Source organism: Siphateles boraxobius, unplaced genomic scaffold (assembly GCF_051911475.1).
Source record: "Siphateles boraxobius isolate OS27281-9 unplaced genomic scaffold, OSU_SipBor_1 41, whole genome shotgun sequence".
Taxonomy (NCBI): Eukaryota; Metazoa; Chordata; class Actinopteri; order Cypriniformes; family Leuciscidae; genus Siphateles; species Siphateles boraxobius.
The window spans coordinates 19,241,009-19,259,734 of NW_027509042.1; the positions used below are offsets into that span (position 1 = coordinate 19,241,009).

General features: G+C 36.8%; 1 protein-coding gene and 1 long non-coding RNA gene across 5 annotated transcripts in view; one reads left to right on the forward strand and one right to left on the reverse strand.

The window, feature by feature from the left end:
- LOC143706663 (uncharacterized) overlaps window positions 1–18,726 on the forward strand; it is a 98,611-nt gene that overhangs the window by 40,939 nt on the left and 38,946 nt on the right. The window lies entirely within an intron of this gene.
- Window positions 1–18,726, reverse strand: part of lpp (LIM domain containing preferred translocation partner in lipoma) — a 258,449-nt gene that overhangs the window by 1,887 nt on the left and 237,836 nt on the right. For all 4 annotated transcript variants that reach the window (XM_077198833.1, XM_077198834.1, XM_077198836.1 and 1 more), the window contains one exon: window positions 1,997–2,175. In XM_077198833.1, the coding sequence (XP_077054948.1) occupies window positions 1,997–2,175 (179 nt within the window). The remainder of the gene's footprint in view (window positions 1–1,996; window positions 2,176–18,726) is intronic.

The following is an 18,726-nucleotide window of genomic DNA, read 5'->3' on the forward strand; positions in this document are numbered from 1 at the left end:
AACCGTAAATCAGGGTATTTATGTGTAAAAGTGTACTTTAAAAAGTGCAAAAGCCACACATTGAGTTTTACTAATATCAATATTTGCATTGTTTTTAATGATAATTGCTGATGGCAAGTTGACAAACATGATTATTGTTATAAATGATATCCAACATATTATGTTTTAACAAAATTTTTGTTAAAACAAATTTACACAGACATGTTGTTCAGATGTGAATATCTGAACTAAAAACAAACTAAAAACATCTAAAATATATAATTCATTTAATTTGTATTTAAAATTAATTATATATAAGGAATATAAGGATAAAGAATATAATATATATTATATATATAATATATAAAAGAATATAATATAAGGATAAATTGATTAAATAAATATAGAAAGACTGAAAACAATTGTGTGAACGTAGAGCCGCAGTAGATCGCGTTTGAAAAACAATTAAAACTTAGTAGACAAATGCTATAAAAAGAGAACGGAATGGAGGTAACGTTACCCAGCAAGCTAACAGGCTTGAGTAAAGGACAGGAGAAATTATGCATTAGTGCACAAGCATTCGCTGAAAACCACTGAGTACAGTGACTAAAAAACAATATTTTACTGCTGCTGTTATTAACTGCCTTTGTATTTAATGCTTCACTTTGTAAACACCGTTTTAATTTAACCTATTTCTGCGGTAGCGCTATTTTAATCCATCACTTACGTTGGGAGCGAACTGATTGCACAACCTGATGCTCGAGTCAAAATACAGACATCCCGGAAGTCCCGGGAGTCTCCCGCATATTGATTGCGGCTCCCTGATGCCCGCGAATTAGTTCAAACTCGCGAAATCTAGAGCGCGCATGCGAGACATAAGAGACTGCTCCAAACCGTGTAGCGCGCGCGCTCGGCAGAGCGCCCTGAGGGAGAGAGACCTTGCGTGTGTGTGCGTACCAGTAAACGCTCCTCGTGACGTAAGCAGACCAACTAATCGATAATGACATTCGTTGACAACGATTTTCATAATCGATTATAATCGATTTTATCGATTAGTTGTTGCAGCCCTATGTGACTTAATATCTTACATTGAACATAACAGTTTTTAACAATGTCATTGAAACTTAAAGAACTTTATAGGACATAAAACCACTATAAAAGTAGTAGTACAGGAAAGCAAAGTCTTATGTAGAGATTATTAGTGAATAGAGACTTGGAAAGAAAGTCATAGAGGTTTGGGATGACATGAGGGTGAGTAAATTATGACAATTTTCGTTTTTGGACTCATCCTTTAAAAATAAATCAATACATTTTACATTTCTATCCCATTTAGATATTGGAAAGCGGTGTATAAATTATTACTCTAATCCAAATGGAAAGGCCATCAGCCATCAATAAACTAATATTACTATCCAGTTGAACTGATTTTAAAGACCCAAATGTTTTAGAATGGTCCACAATAAATGCATTAGTGTGTTCAGCAATTTGAGAACATAGGACAGGAACAGAGATAACAGAGAGAGAGAGACGGTGAGGATGTGTACACAAAGCAAAACAGTCAGGTGATTCAACTTCTTCATTGGGTTTTATCAACAAATAGCAGAAATGAGGAAGTTCAGCAGATGGTGGCCTAATTAAACCACAGTAGTAACAATGAGTACAGTCCAGGTACGGCACAACTGTTCCTCGACACAATGGCATTTCTGTTGTGATCACATTCTCACAATCACTGATTCCCTCTGAAACCTTTCAGTTCCTTGATACATACAAAAAAGCTGCTTTCGATATAGTGACATCACTGATCATTCTATTTAAAATACATAAATTACCTGCAAATAAGATGATAAATGGTTTTGAATGGGATATTTGAACCCTGATGAAGCTGTGAAGGTTTATTAGGTCACACACTAAGATGATGGAAAAATATATATGTAAAGGAAAGAGGCTCCCATGTCTTTACATTAGTACTGAATGTAGTATTTGGAAGAATCAAGCATATTTGTGTGTCTGGTCATACTTGTGGAAGTCTTCGATGCAGTGGATGTGGTTGGCAGCGTCCACAGTAAAGGGAACGCCGTCCAGACTCCGATGGCAGACCACACAGGTGAAGCACTGGGGATGATAGGCCTTCCCAGTCGCCCGCAGGATACGTTCCATTATGGGCTTACAACATATGTTGCAGGTCTCCAGGGTGTTCTAAAATCAAACACAATAAAGATCTTACATAACGTACAAGCTCAGCCAAAGGAAACTGTGGAAAAAAATGAACTGAGATAGATTCATGTCAGCATATAATTCAAGCTCTGATATTTAAGAGACGTGGCTTGGCAGTCGTAATAACCTTCAACAAATGTGAAGATGTGCTGATTTATGAAATAGATGGATAAAAAAACACTGGGGGGAAAAGAAACTTTTCCTTTTTCTTTGAAGAACCATCTCACAAACTTAAGCGCACTCACTCACACCTTGCTCTTAGAGGGATAGTCTTCATTTACTCACTCTCATGTCAATTTGACTTTTATTTTCTTTCACTAAAAACAAATGAGATATTTGGCAAAGTGTCCAAGCTGCCTTTTCCAGGACATTGGAGCAGCCTTTTGTTCAGCTTCGAAACACAAATGAAGATATTTTTAATGAAACATGATTTCTGTCCCTGAAAATGTTGGTAACCAGACAGTTGACGGTATCATTGACATTCATATTTTTTCCTACTAGTGGTTTGATTTCTAACATTCTTTAAAATAGGTTTGGAACAAAATGAGGCTGAGTAAATGATGACAGAATTTAATTTGTTGAGTGAACTATCCCTTTAAGAAGCCTGTGTGCGTTGCACTTCATCTTTTATATACATATAGCACTTCAGATTTTTCACTTTTGGGTGAACTATCCCTTTAACTTTATCTAAAAGAGCAGCTTAGGCATTCTGATAGAGAACTACTTTTGAGTTCTTCGCAAGAAACAAAGTCTAACAGTTTTAGAATGGCACAACATTTTGGGTGAACAGACCCTTTAAATCCATAATCTATCAACATTTAATGGATTTCTGTAGGATAATGTTAGCATCCAAATGGTTGTCACAAGTGTATCTCTGTCCTTAATGCCTGAGGGAAAATGGGGGACGTTCTGATATAAAGTATATATAGCGAGCAATGAAATGAGAGTAAGATCTGATTAGCTACTCTCTGATTCACAAACAAAGTCATTTTTCATTCTTGCTTTCGTTCTGCGAGAGGCGCAGCAGTAAATACGTCCACTTTCTGATGACTGCAGGGTTTTCCTCAGCCACGGATACCGGGCCGCGGGCCAGCTGATGACTTTTCGCTCACATTCCTCTTCTTAATGTCCACCCCGAGCCCTGGATTTGTTATTTCGATATTTCATATAAAAGAATCTTCTATCCCCCTCCCTCCCCTCTAGCTAAGCAATTACAGCAAAGGATGGTGAAATCATCTGTGTGTGATCAATTATAGGATGACTTAGGATCTCTTTGAAAGCATGTGTGAGACCGTCTTCGCATGAGAGGCTATGATGCACAAATATTTCCTGGATTTCTCCATTTGGGATTTGGTGGCCCAGACACATCTCAGTATGTGCGAGTACTCCAGGCTACAGCTGTCCTCTTTGGCTGCATGTCTCTTTGGCACAGACACTCAGTACTGTTTTCAAACACAGACTTCCATGCCTATGTGCATTTGTGGCAACACTGTAAGCCATCACGTTTTCCGCGCCAATGAGCCCTGATGATTAGGGCTGACAGTCCTGTGGGTATGATATTGGATAGCTGCTCACACCAAGGGAGTGCAAAAAATATATCTCTATTTTCTGGGATTTTGTTGATAACGATAATTTGACGATATTTTGCTGAGTGTTTATGCACTGGTACTTTGGCTGGTTTAGGCCGGATGTGGACAGCTGACTACCAAAGATTGTTATTTTCTTCACATTCTTTGCGGATCGTTCTTAGTTCACACCGGTGGCAGAAATTAAAATTTTTGCCCCCTTAAATTGATTTACAAGTACATTTTTTCCTTTATAAGTGCATTTTTTCTAAACTTATTAAATGTATGCATCTTTTTTACATTTAGTCAATTAATTATCAATTAGAATGATATGGCACAATAGGAATGTTACCAAACAAACTACAAAGGGAACAAACTAAGGCAACATTTTAAGCATCTGATGCAGTGTGATACAGGCAGACAAGCAATGATTATGTCAGAGATCAAATTTTGAATAAGGAATAACACATTTTATTAAGTTAAATTTGTCAAATTATAAAGGCAACAAATTAATCAAGTAAATATTACAATTTAAAAGCAAATAAGTTTCAAGATAAAAAAAAACCATCTTAGTCAATAGATAATACAAAATCTAAAGTAGTGTATCTAACAGATGAAGTTTTTGAAGATCAGACTATAGAGAAAGAAAAGCCCAAAAGAAGAGAGACAAGAAATAAGCCCAGAGTATTCGGGACTTAAATTCCGATTTTTGCTTAACAAAAAAGGGTCTAGGGAAAGCACCTATTAAGATTTTTGGTACTTCTTTTGCAGCCATTTAAAGATGGGGTGGGCTAAATACGGGTAGAGATTTTGGAATATCGTCTCTATCGTGGTTACGCTCACTTGACGTTGCTGTGCTATGCAGTCATGAATACATACCTATGTGTCAAAGTGACCATGCATTTGCAAGTAAACACAGTAATTTATGTCTTAATTGAACATAAACAGTTGAGAAAGAAAACGCAGTTCCAGCTAGTAATAATGCTAGTTTTAATCAAATTATAAGCAACCGTGAAGGCAATCCCAGTTTTATCCAGGATGGCTGATGTGAGAAAAAAGTTTTTGAACGTATTGATAAATATATTTGATATTTGTCTGAGCTAGGCTTTTTTTGTGTGGTTATGTTAGTACTGCACTGTTAGCTTTGCAACATGCTAAACTGCGAGTCTCCCGTGTGCTTTGTGTGAGAATTGGCGGTTATGTGACACATGGTGTTATACTACCAATGTACTTTGCAGTTCCAAATCTGTCACTTATGACGTTAGGAAGCTGCCTTAGAAGGCAACTCACTTGGTTTTGGAACAGATCTGCAGTGTATAGAGTTTTCAGCTGCATGGACAGAATTTACTGGAAAGAGTCCCATGTATCAACACAGCCAAATCCTGTTTGCACTGCCTGTGCACTGGGATCATTTCCCATGCTCTCGATTCATCAGCAAGCTGAGGCGGAGGTCAAAGGACTTGACCCTGATCTCCTACGTTCCGCTTATCATTCTTAGATCAACTCGGCTTTAGATCACAGTGTCAGAGAAGACTGAATGCTGAAGGATCGTCAAGGTTCAAAAAAGGCCGTAGGTACACCAGGGTCTAATTTGTCTCATTTCTTCTGTGAGTATAACAGAAATTAACATTATTTCCCAGAGCAACACTTGTGTACAAACAATGTCCGTGCCACAATCCTCTGCAAATCCTGGAAACGGATAAAGCCTTTAATAAGCTTGCTGCTGAGAACCCTTTAGGCTTGTCTCATAACTCTGAGGCGAGGAAGAGGGGGAGGGGAAGATATAGAAATACAGGCAATCTGTATATATAGCCTTCAGGAGCACAGTTGAATGTTTAACCTGAGTTTAGACTTGAACCAGCTTCTGGATCCCTGCTGCTTACAGTTTTCTGAAGAAAACCCATTCACACAATACGTTGTGCCAGAGTCATCGTAGGAACTCTGTGGTGGTCAAGTCTGGGTCAGTCAGACCTCTCTTACCCAGCACAGCTTTTCAGTTTTCTGCTGCTGACGTCAAAGCAGTTTTGATTAACATGCTGTGGATTTACTGTCCGCTAATAACTTTCAAAGATGGTTTAGGAAAATCTGCGCAGTTCACTGGGGGAAGAAAAATGGCTCGGAGAGCCACTAGAGGGCACTAGACGTCTACTCATGCTTTCAGTTTACTCTTCTCCTGCTAGAATGTGATATATTCACATATATTCCTCTTTTTTCAGCTTCATACATTTCTCTAAGTGTTTGCCCAGAAGGCTAAACAAACGTCGGCAGATGAGGTAAAATGAATTTAGGTCAGACAGCCTCTTTTTGAACGAAAGGGTGAGTGGAGAGCACTGAAGTCAATTGTAGCCTCTTCTTTCCCTTGTTGCTTTTTCAATTTCCTGACAAAGTGCTCCGACACTGTCTCTTTCTTCCAGGCACTCTTCTTTTTGTGGGTGCAAACACAACACACACAATTCTGTTGTAGGACAACTTCTCATAGTGCTGGACAACAGTGTGAAGAGTAGAGTTTATGTCTGTACATCACTGAGAAGAACCTTCAGTCCATAAGAATGATTAAAAAGTGACACAATCAGCCTTGCGTTTCACAAATGATGATACTCATTTATAGACTGGTCTAAATTAATCAGAAACCAAACTGTCTGGATTGAATGAAAGAAGGGGAAATATAAGGAACTAAAACAGATATTTATGAAGGTAAATCACATGAGGTCAGTGTATACTGTAACTATCAAAAGCCAATTCACAGCGCTCAATGTGAATTTAAGCAAAACACTCTGAAGTTACTGGATGTCTTCTTTGATGTCTTCTTTATTAATTTTACATGATTCTCAGTTAGTTTGGTGACATTTGTTTTGCACAGAATATTAAAACACCTGTATACCCTTCAATGTCACTCAGCCAACTGCCTTTACCTTATAAATATCATCTAAATAGCTTCTGAAATCTAAATAGTTTTAAAACCAAAAAGGGCTTTTATACTTAATTCTTGAGCAATGCCCCGAGTCATCATAAATATATAATATAAGTATTTCACATAAAACTTTTTTAAAGTCTGTCAGCACCACAATTACGTATTTATGTACATATGACAACTTCACATTAGAGAAACTCTCTACAATATAATGATATACAGACGCCCAATCTAAATCCCTCAGAGGATTGTGAGGATCAAGATCATCAAAAAGAAAGAAAACCAAGACATTTCTGACTGTTGCTGAGAGGTCAAAGGTCAGTTGGATGCTCTGAATCGATGAATCATTGACTAAAGAACTCACATTCCTTCAGCTGAACAGCCTGTGTGTACCTAAAATTACTAGAGCTGTCAATAAAACGTTTTGTTTTTATTAAATTCATGATTAATATACATAACACAGAGACATCTTGTTAAGTGTGGTTTGGCCTGTATCAATTTTTTGTGTGTTTTTAGTAAACATTAAAATTAATGTTAAATTAACAGTACAGACATATATACATGGTTTAAGAGAATGATGACAGCTTTGAGGCTCTAGCATGAACTGGTCTTAATAAATGGTAATGGGTCGACAGAAGGTCCTTAGCATTGAGCGGACTGAAAACCAGTATAGAACCAAACTGCTGCTTTGTATCCCTGGGACTGCGAGGTGCTCAGGGAAACTATCTTTTGAGCTATTTAAATAAAGAGAGTTAAAGGAAAGAGAGCTACAGGAGATTGGATATGAATGCAGAGGCACTGAGCCAAGAACTCTTAACGTCTTTTCCCAAGACATCACCCCGCCATTACATTTCACTATGGCAGTTACCTCAGAAGGTTTTACTGCAACTGTAGAATATTTCAACATTTCTTAAAGATCCTTTTGTGTGGAATTCATTTAAAAATCAATCTTATTTGAAAACTATACTTGCATATCCATTTATCAGAGTAAATATAAATATAAATATATCAAGTAAAAATTGACCATGAACCTTGCATGCTCCCCTGCTTTGTCTTCAGAAACTTTCCTCATGGTGTCTGCCTGACTTAACATCAGCTCGGAAGCAGAATTTGACCGCTCTGGACACATGGCTCCAGATCTATCTTACAAAATAGCCAACATACAGCAGGCAGCACTTGAAGTAACACTCCATCAGGTTGGGGTTACAGATTGTCCTCCCTTAAAGAAAGTAATGCAAGTTTGACTGAAAGAAAGAAGCTACCAAACAGGCTTCAAACGGTCATATTTTCTGCCTGGTTACACCTATATTACAAGAGAACCATGCAAGTAATGAAAATCAAGTGCTGTAACCAGCTCAATAGATACACACAACTCACACACACAAACAGGGACAACAGCGCAAAGAGGGAAGTCGCAAGGCAATTCATGCAAGCGCTATCTAATTGGGTCTCTCCTTTGAGGAATGCCAGCCAGTTAATCATGTCTGAATACACAGAACTCAATTAGTAGCTTGCTAATGCTAATACAGACAGATATGAATATTTCAGCAGAAAGCCTCGAACTCATGCTTTGCTTCTGTACTTCCAACATCAAGGAAAACAAGCAGGGTGGATTCACCTGTCTTCATCACCCTCTGTACTTCATTGGGATAGGAGAGCGTGGGCAACGCCAACTCTTTCAAGATGTACGGCAGCCATGTCGGTGTGAGAGCAGCTCCAGAAAGGTGTTGGTGTGAGTTGCTGCCTGTTCCCTACACTTTAAATCTATCAGCTTGGGCTGAAGGCAAGGTAGGAAGCAATGTCACTTGCAATCACACAAGGGAGTCTAAGGGGTATAAAAGAAAGCTCACACATTAATTCTGTTTTTGATCTTTAGTGCTCTTGTAATTCGGCTAAAAACTGACGTGGCTGAAGCTTGAGGTCAATAAACCATGTTTATACTTCATTGTAAGCACGTGTAATTGTTGCTTTGTTTTCAAACTCTAGTGTTTCATCACCTTCCTCCAAAGCAATGACAGACATTGCTGTTGGCGCAGCTGAGTGGGTGAAAACTTGCACTGTGGCACAGTCTGGCCAACGGGATGTGGGTATCATGCAACAGAGGACATCCATTACCAGAAGCTTCCGCTGCACACGGAAAAATGAACCCTTATTGGGCCACCCTGGGAAAATGTCTCGGCACAGTCTGGAACTTGTGTTCCATTATACACATGTACTCCATTACATTAGCATACAGGTCTCTTTGTTGGAAAATTGAAGGTTCTTGTACTTAGGACCAATAAACTTCTTCTAGGACCACTGTGTGTGTGTGTCTCAAGGCCAATAAGGCAAATTAGTCTCTTAAAATATAATATAATTCGACATTTTGTAACAAGGTAAAGTGTAAAAAAAAAATTCAGAATGTCATGTAGTGTGACGCCCCATACATTGTTTTAACCCTCTGGTCCTCTTCGAGTGTCGGTCAAAAATGACAGAACTATTTTTATTTTATTTCAATGAAATGAATGTACTATATTTTAGTTCGATAATGCTTTTTATTTAATATTTAATATTTTTAGGGGATTTTAGGGTACTAAATTATATTTACGCTGTATTTATAATCCATTTATTCACAGACCTTTTTCACACCTGAAAGTCCGCACCAAGGTCCGAACCAAAGTTCATGTTTTGATACATTTTATACATTCGGTAAGTTTTGGTTTGGTTTCACATTGCAATTATGCAAGCGCACTAAAGAGCTTTACATGACAAACTTGTGTCATGTCGTCATCATCTATGTGGGCTGCATCTTGACATTGATTGGTTTGTAAACGGACATGCGTCTGACGTCAGCGTGTTGTCAATTCGGCGGGTAACTTTGACAAGAATGAATGAACAGACGCATATCGTTGCCACTATACTGTTGTTATTACGGCATTACTACCTGCAACACCAACTATACTCGAGGCTAGTTCAAATTCGCCAGATGAACATCCTCGTTGTGTGAACATTTTATCGTCGCCGAGAGGAAAGGAGGAGAAGACTGCAAAAAATTCTGCAAGAACCACCGGAACTTCCTGTAAATGGTCTGAAAGTCTGAACCATACAGAAAATGCTTTCACTCTAGAAACGAACCAAACCTTTGTTCAGTTTGATTCGGACCGAGACTACCTCTTTTAATCGGACCGTGGTCAGGGGGAGGTTTCACAACTGTAATTTTGATTCGGCCAAACTGAAAAGTCAGAAAATCCGGACCAAACAAGGTAGGTGTGAAAGGGCCATTCATTTCCAACTCATAAATCTTGAATGCTTTAGAGCACAGACTTAAGTTTGATCTTTTTTCAAAGATGACACTTGGCAGATTATTGCTGAAGTGAAAAAAAAAGTTACAAAATTGTACGTTTATAAAAATGATTTTATGATTTCAATTTTATATGAAGTACATATTTTCAAAATCACGTTTTACTCTAAAACTGCAAGAAAATCAAAGTCATAAAACTGAACAAGTTGTGTTCCAAATTTGAGCTTGATATCTAAAAAAAATAGCTTTCAGTAAGATTTTGTTTGGGCGCAGTACCAAAAGTTTCCACTAGATGAAATTCGTCATGTGGTTATTGTTGACCACGAGGAGTACAAGTGTGACTATTTTTTCAGGACCATTTAACCTGTTCGAATCATGTCCATTTTTGTTTGTGTTCATGTAGCAAGTGCCAAAACCTTTACCAAGTTTCGTACCATTCCAATGAAAAAAAAAAGAGCAGAGCACCAGAGGGTTAAATAATATTTATAAATGAATACTTCATAATATTTGTAATATACATTTTAAAATATGTTTAAAACTATTTTGAAAATAATGATTAAAAAGTGTACACTTGCATGTATTAAAGGAGTAAGGAAAATATATAAAATATATTTATCAAGTATCATATAATATATATATATATGAATGCAAAGTACATTTTTAAATTCTCTTTTTAAAAGATTTTCCTGTCTTGTGGGCACTCATATTTGTCACTGACCCAAATAATATAATCAAACTCTCTAGAATGCACAATCTCATAATGGTGATTGCATTTCTCCCCATATTTTCTGAGAGAGTGTGCAGTAAATCAGGCAGTAATGAAGCAGGCCATAGGGACCTGGACATTTATCTAAACCAGCCTCCATCCAACAAGTTGTATGGATCTGAATAATCATGCATTAAAAGTCCAAGAGGAAAGATGGGGAAGGTGGAACACGTTAAACACGCCCGATTACCAGAAATTATGATCTCCAATTAATTAAGTGCTCCAAGCAATTAAGTGTTCTGACAGTAGTAACATGAGCAGCCTGGCAGGAAGAGAGCAGTTTCGACAGGGAAGAGATCTGCAGGGTGCCACAAACATAGCACCTTGCTAACATAATTAACCTCAATGCCATTCAGCCCTGCAGTTCACTTGCTTAAAAAAAGAAACCAAAAAAAAAAAAAAAAAAACGGGCTATCTGGCAAATGAAAGCAGTCTCAGCCATTAGTCTTGTTGAGCTGATCAGCAGTGTGCCACTTACATGGAACATAATGGCGTTTACCTCTTGTTGCTCAGCAGGGAGGCCATTTCCTCCACTGATCCTGGATTAAGAACTAATTTATTGGCTGTGAAAATATTGTTGTGTATTTAACATCATGGTTTAGGATTAGTTGAGTGAATAAGGTCAAGAGTGATCTTCTTAAACCTTAATTTGGCAAATCTGATCAAATCTCAAATTAAGCCGAAACTCCATACTTTATAACTTCTCACAGTGGATCACTTTCAATTGAAGGTAGTCACAGCTCCAAAAGTTCAGTTGTAAACATAAAAATACAATTAATTGTAATAATATTTAAAACATTACTCACATTGATGAGAGGTGATAAGAGACTTCTTTCAGAAATGTCTTTTTTACTTAATTTAATGTTTGCTTTGTATTGTTACAATGTCTGTATGTAAATGAACAATGTTTACTCTCTCTCCGTGTTACCTGGAACAAGAAATTCTCATTTATTTGTCAGCAAAAGCATTTTGCGTCATCCAGCGCACTTTTGACCTTTTTTATTTTTTTCCCCCTCAGTTTGGCCTAAAACATTGAGTTCATAGTCATCCAGTTTGAAATAGAGACTAAAAACAGACATTTTTCAGATTTTCCGTAGCAGTGTTCTCTCCATATTTAGGACACTTTGCAGCAATTTCCCACTGCCTACAATGCTCTAGATCCTTCACTGGAAACTAAAAATGACTAATTTCCGTTAAACATTTACTCGTTGAGTTCTTGCATCCTGGAACAATAAAAGTTGACACTTTTATGAATATAAGTTTGCTAAATAGTATTTCCTACTCAACCAAGGCAGTATTTGAATCTGGTCAAGCCTATCCAATAGGAGAATACTGGGAGTGGCCTTGGATGGCAACATGCCCAATGCATTATGGGTGTTGAAGTTTTCCTACCCTTTTAGCAAAAGGGAAGACAACAGCCCTTTCTCTCTAGTCAGGTATCACCGATTTCATTTTTTCTTTTGCTTTTCTACTGCATAGGCAACTATGTTCTCTTAAAAATGGAATAAAGTTTTTTAAAACCATATTTTTTTCCCTCATATTAAGCTGAGACTTACTCTAGACTTAACCTCTCATGGTGGTTCACTTCGAATTAAAGGGTAGTTACAGCTCCATAAATTCAGTTGTAGCTTGACTATTTACTACCCCACTGTTGCTTGAAACAGTGGATCAATCCAAAACAGAAGCTAGAAGGCCAAAATAAGGCATTGGGCCGAACCAAGAAAAAAATGGATATCAGTTTGTGACATAGACACTGGCTCATGGGGGACTTGGCCAAAGAGTTGAGCAAAAGATTTGAGCCAGAAATAATTTCTGTGTGTTCTTAAATATTTATGTAGAGGAGTAAACACATGTCAAAGCTGATCTTGCACTGGGGGAAAGAGCCACAAGCTGCACTTCCCCCACTAGAGCTCTGTACAAAGCTCTTAATTTATGATAATGTGCATCATCTCACTCAGAGAGAGGACACATACATTTAGCCTCAGCTGTTCATAAACCATGGGAAGGTATGACCTGTGTCACCATTACAAAAGTTCTTAAAGGGGAATTCAGAGAATGGATTCTGGCCACTGATAGAGGTGTATTTGCACGCTAGCTAGGCCTTTCTTTAGCACCCGAATCACTAAAGGAGTAATGCAAATTGGGTATCCGTGGGCCCGTTCTGTTTTAGAGTAAGCAGCAGCAGACTATCGCAAGGTGGCATGTTTTACATCACTGCAATCTAACCTGAAACAAATCACAAAATGTATCGAACAAATGTACACTCAACTGTATCCACTGATGAATAACTGCTGCCAAGCTAAACAGAAAATGTGGGTCAATGATATGACACCTGCTGGTTCAAGTTTATAAAATAAATAATCCAAAATAAATAATATTCAGAATTTAATACAAGTAATCAAATAAAAACAGTATCAAAGATTTCTATTTCAAATAAATACTATATTCTTTTGAACTTTCAATTCATCAAATAATCCTGGAAATAATTTTTTATCACAGTTTCTACAAAAATATTAAGCAGCACAACTGTTTTCAAAATTTATACTCATGTTTTTAAGCTCCAAATCAGCATATTAGAATTATTTCTGAAGGATCATGTGACACTGACGATTGGAGTAATGGCTGCTGAAAATTCAGCTTTGCCGTCACAGTTATTTTAAATTGTAATATTACAATCATTTAATATATTACTCTTTTGACTGTTTTTCATCAAATAAATGCAGCCTTGAGGCTTCTTTCAAAAACATTTAAAAATCTTATTACATTATTAGTGTTTATAATTAGTGTATATTTCACATACACTTTCACATTATTATTGAAAATGATTAAGATGTGTACACTGGCATGCATTCAAGGTGTAAGGAAATGCTATATTTTTACTTGATATTTACAAAAGTTGATGCTTTTGACATAAAGCTTCATTTGACATGAAGCATTAATGAAGTTTCATTAAACTGAAACTTCTTATTTTTTCAAAACTATTTGAAACCACCACAAATACAACGTTTACATTCTTAAGAGCTTTAAAGTAAATGAAAATTTTCTTAAATCATTAACCCATGTACACAATCATCTCTTTTGAATTAAATTCTAATTGCCACCTACATTCTGCTGGAGCTGCACAAGTTAACTAGCTTTACACTGAGATAGGTCTATTTTATGTCAATTTGCATACAAACACAACACTAAGACCACACCAAGAAACCAACTCTCCCATTCGCCTGAGAAACACTTCTGTTCTCTCCAAAGTAGTGCCTTTTTCCTTCCGGTGTTTTACGCCATAGCAGTTTTCAGGAACATTTGTCTCTAACACTACTAATCACACAGCTCCACAGAGAAGCCTCAAGCGCTGAACTTTCTACTCAGAATCCCTGTCAAAACCCCACAGAACAAATTAACAAAGGACTAAAGGAAGAGGAAAATTATTCGGTGGCTCTGCGTTTCAATGCAGAACAATTGTGAAAGGTCTTTAAACTTTGAAAAAAAAAATTTTTTGCATGAATTGACTAAAAAAATTACTGTAAATCCTGGGCAAAGATTAGTGATCTAACTGTGAATAATGTGCTTTTGACTGTGCATAAAATCAGTTCCCACTGTGCAAGATAACACTGAGATTGTGGAGTATGTGTAAGAGACTCGGTGAGCATGTGCAGCCTTGATTACATTAGGTGTTTGAAAACGAAAAAGGTCCGAGAGCGGGTACCAGATGTATACCACAGCTGCTGCTTTACAACACATTAGGGTAAGAAGTGAAAACAGACAAGCCACTGATGTCACATTAACAGGATTAGAGACCACTTCATGCAAAAAGGGGGATTAATTGAGCTGTGAATACGTTTATCTGTATTGCACCACATTCAAACAAGCAATGATAAGTCAGTGATGGGTGTAGCCAGGGAAAGCCAGAGCACAAAGGCTGATTATTGCCACTATGCTTTGTGGGTCAGTTGTGATGCTGAGAGCACATGAGTGATAAGACGACAGGAGAGCAGGAAGCAGATGACAGATAACAGAGAATCTCCAGCTGGCAGCCTTCCTGTCTATTACTGAAAGGAATGAATGATATCTAGTTGCACTGTTCAAAAGTTCTGTGTTGTCTATTGCCTAGAGGTGGAAACATGCTAACGCTATCAGTGCTGTTCCAAAGAATATGCAAAATAAGAGATTTTAACAAATGGCTTTGTATTTCCTGTTTGATGCCACAGAGAAAGATTACTGGATGTCACTGTGTGATAGCCTTTATTCCCAAACTAAACAGAACTGAAAAATACTGTTCCCCACTTAAGCTTAAAATTGTAATATTTTCTTCCTATGTACAAATAGTTATACTACCATTCAAAAGTTTGGGGTCTGAAATATATATATAATATATATAATATATATATATATATATATATATATATATATATATATATATATATACATACACGCACAGTATATCCAACAATGCTTGGTTAATAACTGTACAAATTGTAGCTGCCCAAAGACAGATACCAAAAGTCAAGCATAAGGGGAACTTGACATAATAAATGCTCATAATTATAATTTTATAATTATAAATGAAATGTAATAGATTTCATACAGAATAAGTGGTGAAATTTGCTCCTCTTAAATTAAGATTTGAAATTAGTTTGCTGAATGCGGTCAAGATATCTTTTGATGTATAAAGACTTTTGAAGTCAAGATGAATCTAAATTTTAAAGGCTATGACGAAGAGCTGAAATCCTGTAATGAAGAAATAAACATTATGATGATCAATTATAATTTTACCTCGGGATCCAACACGTTAAAATGAAAATTGTATTAAAACACTTTAAACACACTGACAGTCATACATCAAAGGTATTTAAAGAAGAAAATGCTGATGTTTAGTAAGACGTGACCAGTTTAATAAAAGGATGACAAGGAGATTTCAATACATTTAGGCTTTTCTTTGGAAGAAAGTAAATGACATTAGATACATAACAGGTGTTTTTCCCCCATCCTGCTCCCTAGTGGCAAACAGAGCCGTAAATGAGATGTTTATATAAGAACAATGAAAATATGAATGCTATGATCCTGTCTCTGCAGATAAATAAGCTGATAAATAATGTACAATGTGCATTCTTCCTATCTTAAAAGATTCCTAGACTGACTCGCTGGCCTCATTTGAAGTTTTCCCCCAGCTCACTGGGGGACTGCCATGTCTCTATAGAGACCAAAGTCTCATGCTCATTCTCTAATCGCACAGAGGCGTATGACCCTGAGGATGAGGAGAAAAGAAGAAGAAATTACTTTCATTAAGAAATTCAGATTTCTTCCATCCTTTTGATCTTGTGCCAGAAGAACATTTATGCTGATGAAATGCATAAATAAAGTTCTTAAATTATCCCGTCTCTCTTTAGCGCATGGATCCAAGTTGGAAAACTTCCAGAGGAAGCAAGTACAATCATTCTGAGAGCTGATCAGTGTAGTGGGGGTGATTCAAGAGATGGCCTGAGTCACCGATACTTCAACTGATTCATCTGCTGAAGAAGTACACGGACAGACATAATAGTGTGATGTTGTTCTTTGGAACAAAGGTTAACTATTGCTTTGCTGCCCATTTCCTATCATTTTGAAGTTCAGCTGAACCGAGCAAGTGAATCAAATATATTAACTCTCTCAGTACATTGCATTATGTCTTTTTAGTCAGGGAGAGAACACAGTCAGGCATCAGGCATCCAGTGACCTTAAAGAGACAGTTCACCCCAAAAAATGTATTCTGTCATTGACTCACTCTTATGGCATAATAAAATTACATTTCTTTTTTCTTTGGGAGAAAAAAATAGATTTTGAAAAATGTAAATTTAATAAAAGTTCCATTTGGACCTCAACATTCTTCAAAATATCTCATTTTTTGTTCCACAGGGAGAAAAAATGCATACAGATTTGAAAGAGGTTTGCATTTTTTGACGAACTATCCCTTTAATATCTGGAACTATAAAACAGCAGCTGCTATCGTGTTGAAATGTATTATTAAAGATTTATTATTTCCCATTTGCCTCTGCTCCCTTGAATATTCAGTGATGATGCTGTGAAACTGTGCCCTGTATTGAACTCCAAGCTGGCACCGTGCCCCAGTTGCAGCGGTAAGTGTAGATGATTTAGTAAGGGTTTACTGAAAAGCTGTAGGAGTGGTAAAGGTTTTGGCTTTGGTGACAGTCCTGGAAATTTCTTTGATCCATTCTGAAAGTAAGTGAAACCTCACTGTTAGCACTAGTGGTTATAATGTGGAGAATTTGGCATTTCCTACAGCATCAACTACCTATGATGCAACATAGGCTGTCATATAGTCAAAATAAATGTCACCAGCCAAAATATGAAAAAAGATAACATCTGTTTTTTCCTGAAATGGCTGAAATAAAGCAAGTGTGAGGTAAAAAAGTTACATGTTAGATTTATGGATTGCCATATTTAATATCTGTAAGGAATAACATACAGTCAGACCGAAGCTTTGTGCTGGGGTCCCGATCAACCAATATGGGTTTATTTTGAGAGAATGATCAACTGGCTGTACAGTAACCCACTGATTACATTGCTACTTCAAATTAAATGAATTCATAGACCTGGAATATGAAATATTAGGTTAATAATAAAAATTGTGCGGTCAGTCATACCGTGTTACCCTGGTCAACAGTCATTATTAAGAAGTATTTGACAGCTGAATGCCACAAATGACCAATCTGAATCAAGTTTTTCAGATAGCCGTCTAATAAATCAATATACATGACACTTTGGCAACTGCATTTGTCGTGAAGTCTATTCAGTACTCATCAGTCATCAGAAAAATCTGTTTTTCAAAAGAATCTGTTTAGACCAGAAATGCCTAAACCAGGGCCCGTGTGATGACCTTTAATTTGACCCGCCATTCCATTGAAGCATATCTCCAATTTGTTGTATCATTTTTTAAATGAAATGAGGTGAATATAACGCAAGTGTTTAAAATACTTAAAAAAAAAAATGTTTTAAGTACATTTGAATATAGTTGGATTTAGACCATTTCATTTGGTAAACAAATCTGACCAATATTAACAATATTCTGTTTTTTTTTTTTTGTAATTTGCATTGTCTGTATAAAAGAGAAGAACACACAAAGTGCTGGCTCAGTAATACAGTGTTTTTTTTTTAAATAGGGAAATAGGGAAACACTGCGGCCACAACAGAATTGTTAATAGGCTACACGTGCCAGTGGTAATGGAAATAACACAAGTACAAACAGGAAACAATGATGAAATAAAAGGCAGTTTAAGGAATGGCCTGGTTTCTCTGTAAGTTGGGCTAATACTTATTTTTAGTGCTTGCCGACTCAGGGATCCAAAATGTTATACTTACAGTTAAGATTGATCAAACAGAAATGGACTTTTCTGCACTTTTGCTTCTATCAACTTAGAAATGGGTCAGTATGTGGTCCATCCTATCTATATAAACACCACAATCAAAAAAAGAATCATTTGATAACAATATATCATTTGTTTTACAGAGCCTGCTCTCTTACATATAAAGAGCCATGGTTGAGAAAGGTCAGACCAGGTTATTGGTGGCTGAGTGTGAACTAATTTGATTGGCAGGTCTTCCAAATATGTCGCTGTCATAAAGGTGTGAAAGAGTTATTGACATCATAGACTTTAGCACTTTGTGATGGTATTTATTTACAATGTGTTTGTGGATCTTTCTGGACCCAACGAATGAGTCAAAATCTGACTACAACTACACCATCTGTTCTAAAATGCATCTTCCTCCATTGGTGGCCATTGCAAATTTAGCTGTGTACAAAATTAGAATGGGAATGCTAATAGCCAGCTTAGTCCATCCATTACAGACCTCTACTCAGAACTGCTAACTAGATGAATTTAATAATACGTTACTACTTTAAATGTGATACCTTTTTGTTTACCCACACAGAGTAGTTCAAAAATATCAGCATTGCAAATCTTGAATAAAAAAAGTGTTTTGTAACAATGACAAGCAAAATATGGTTCTAAAAACTTTC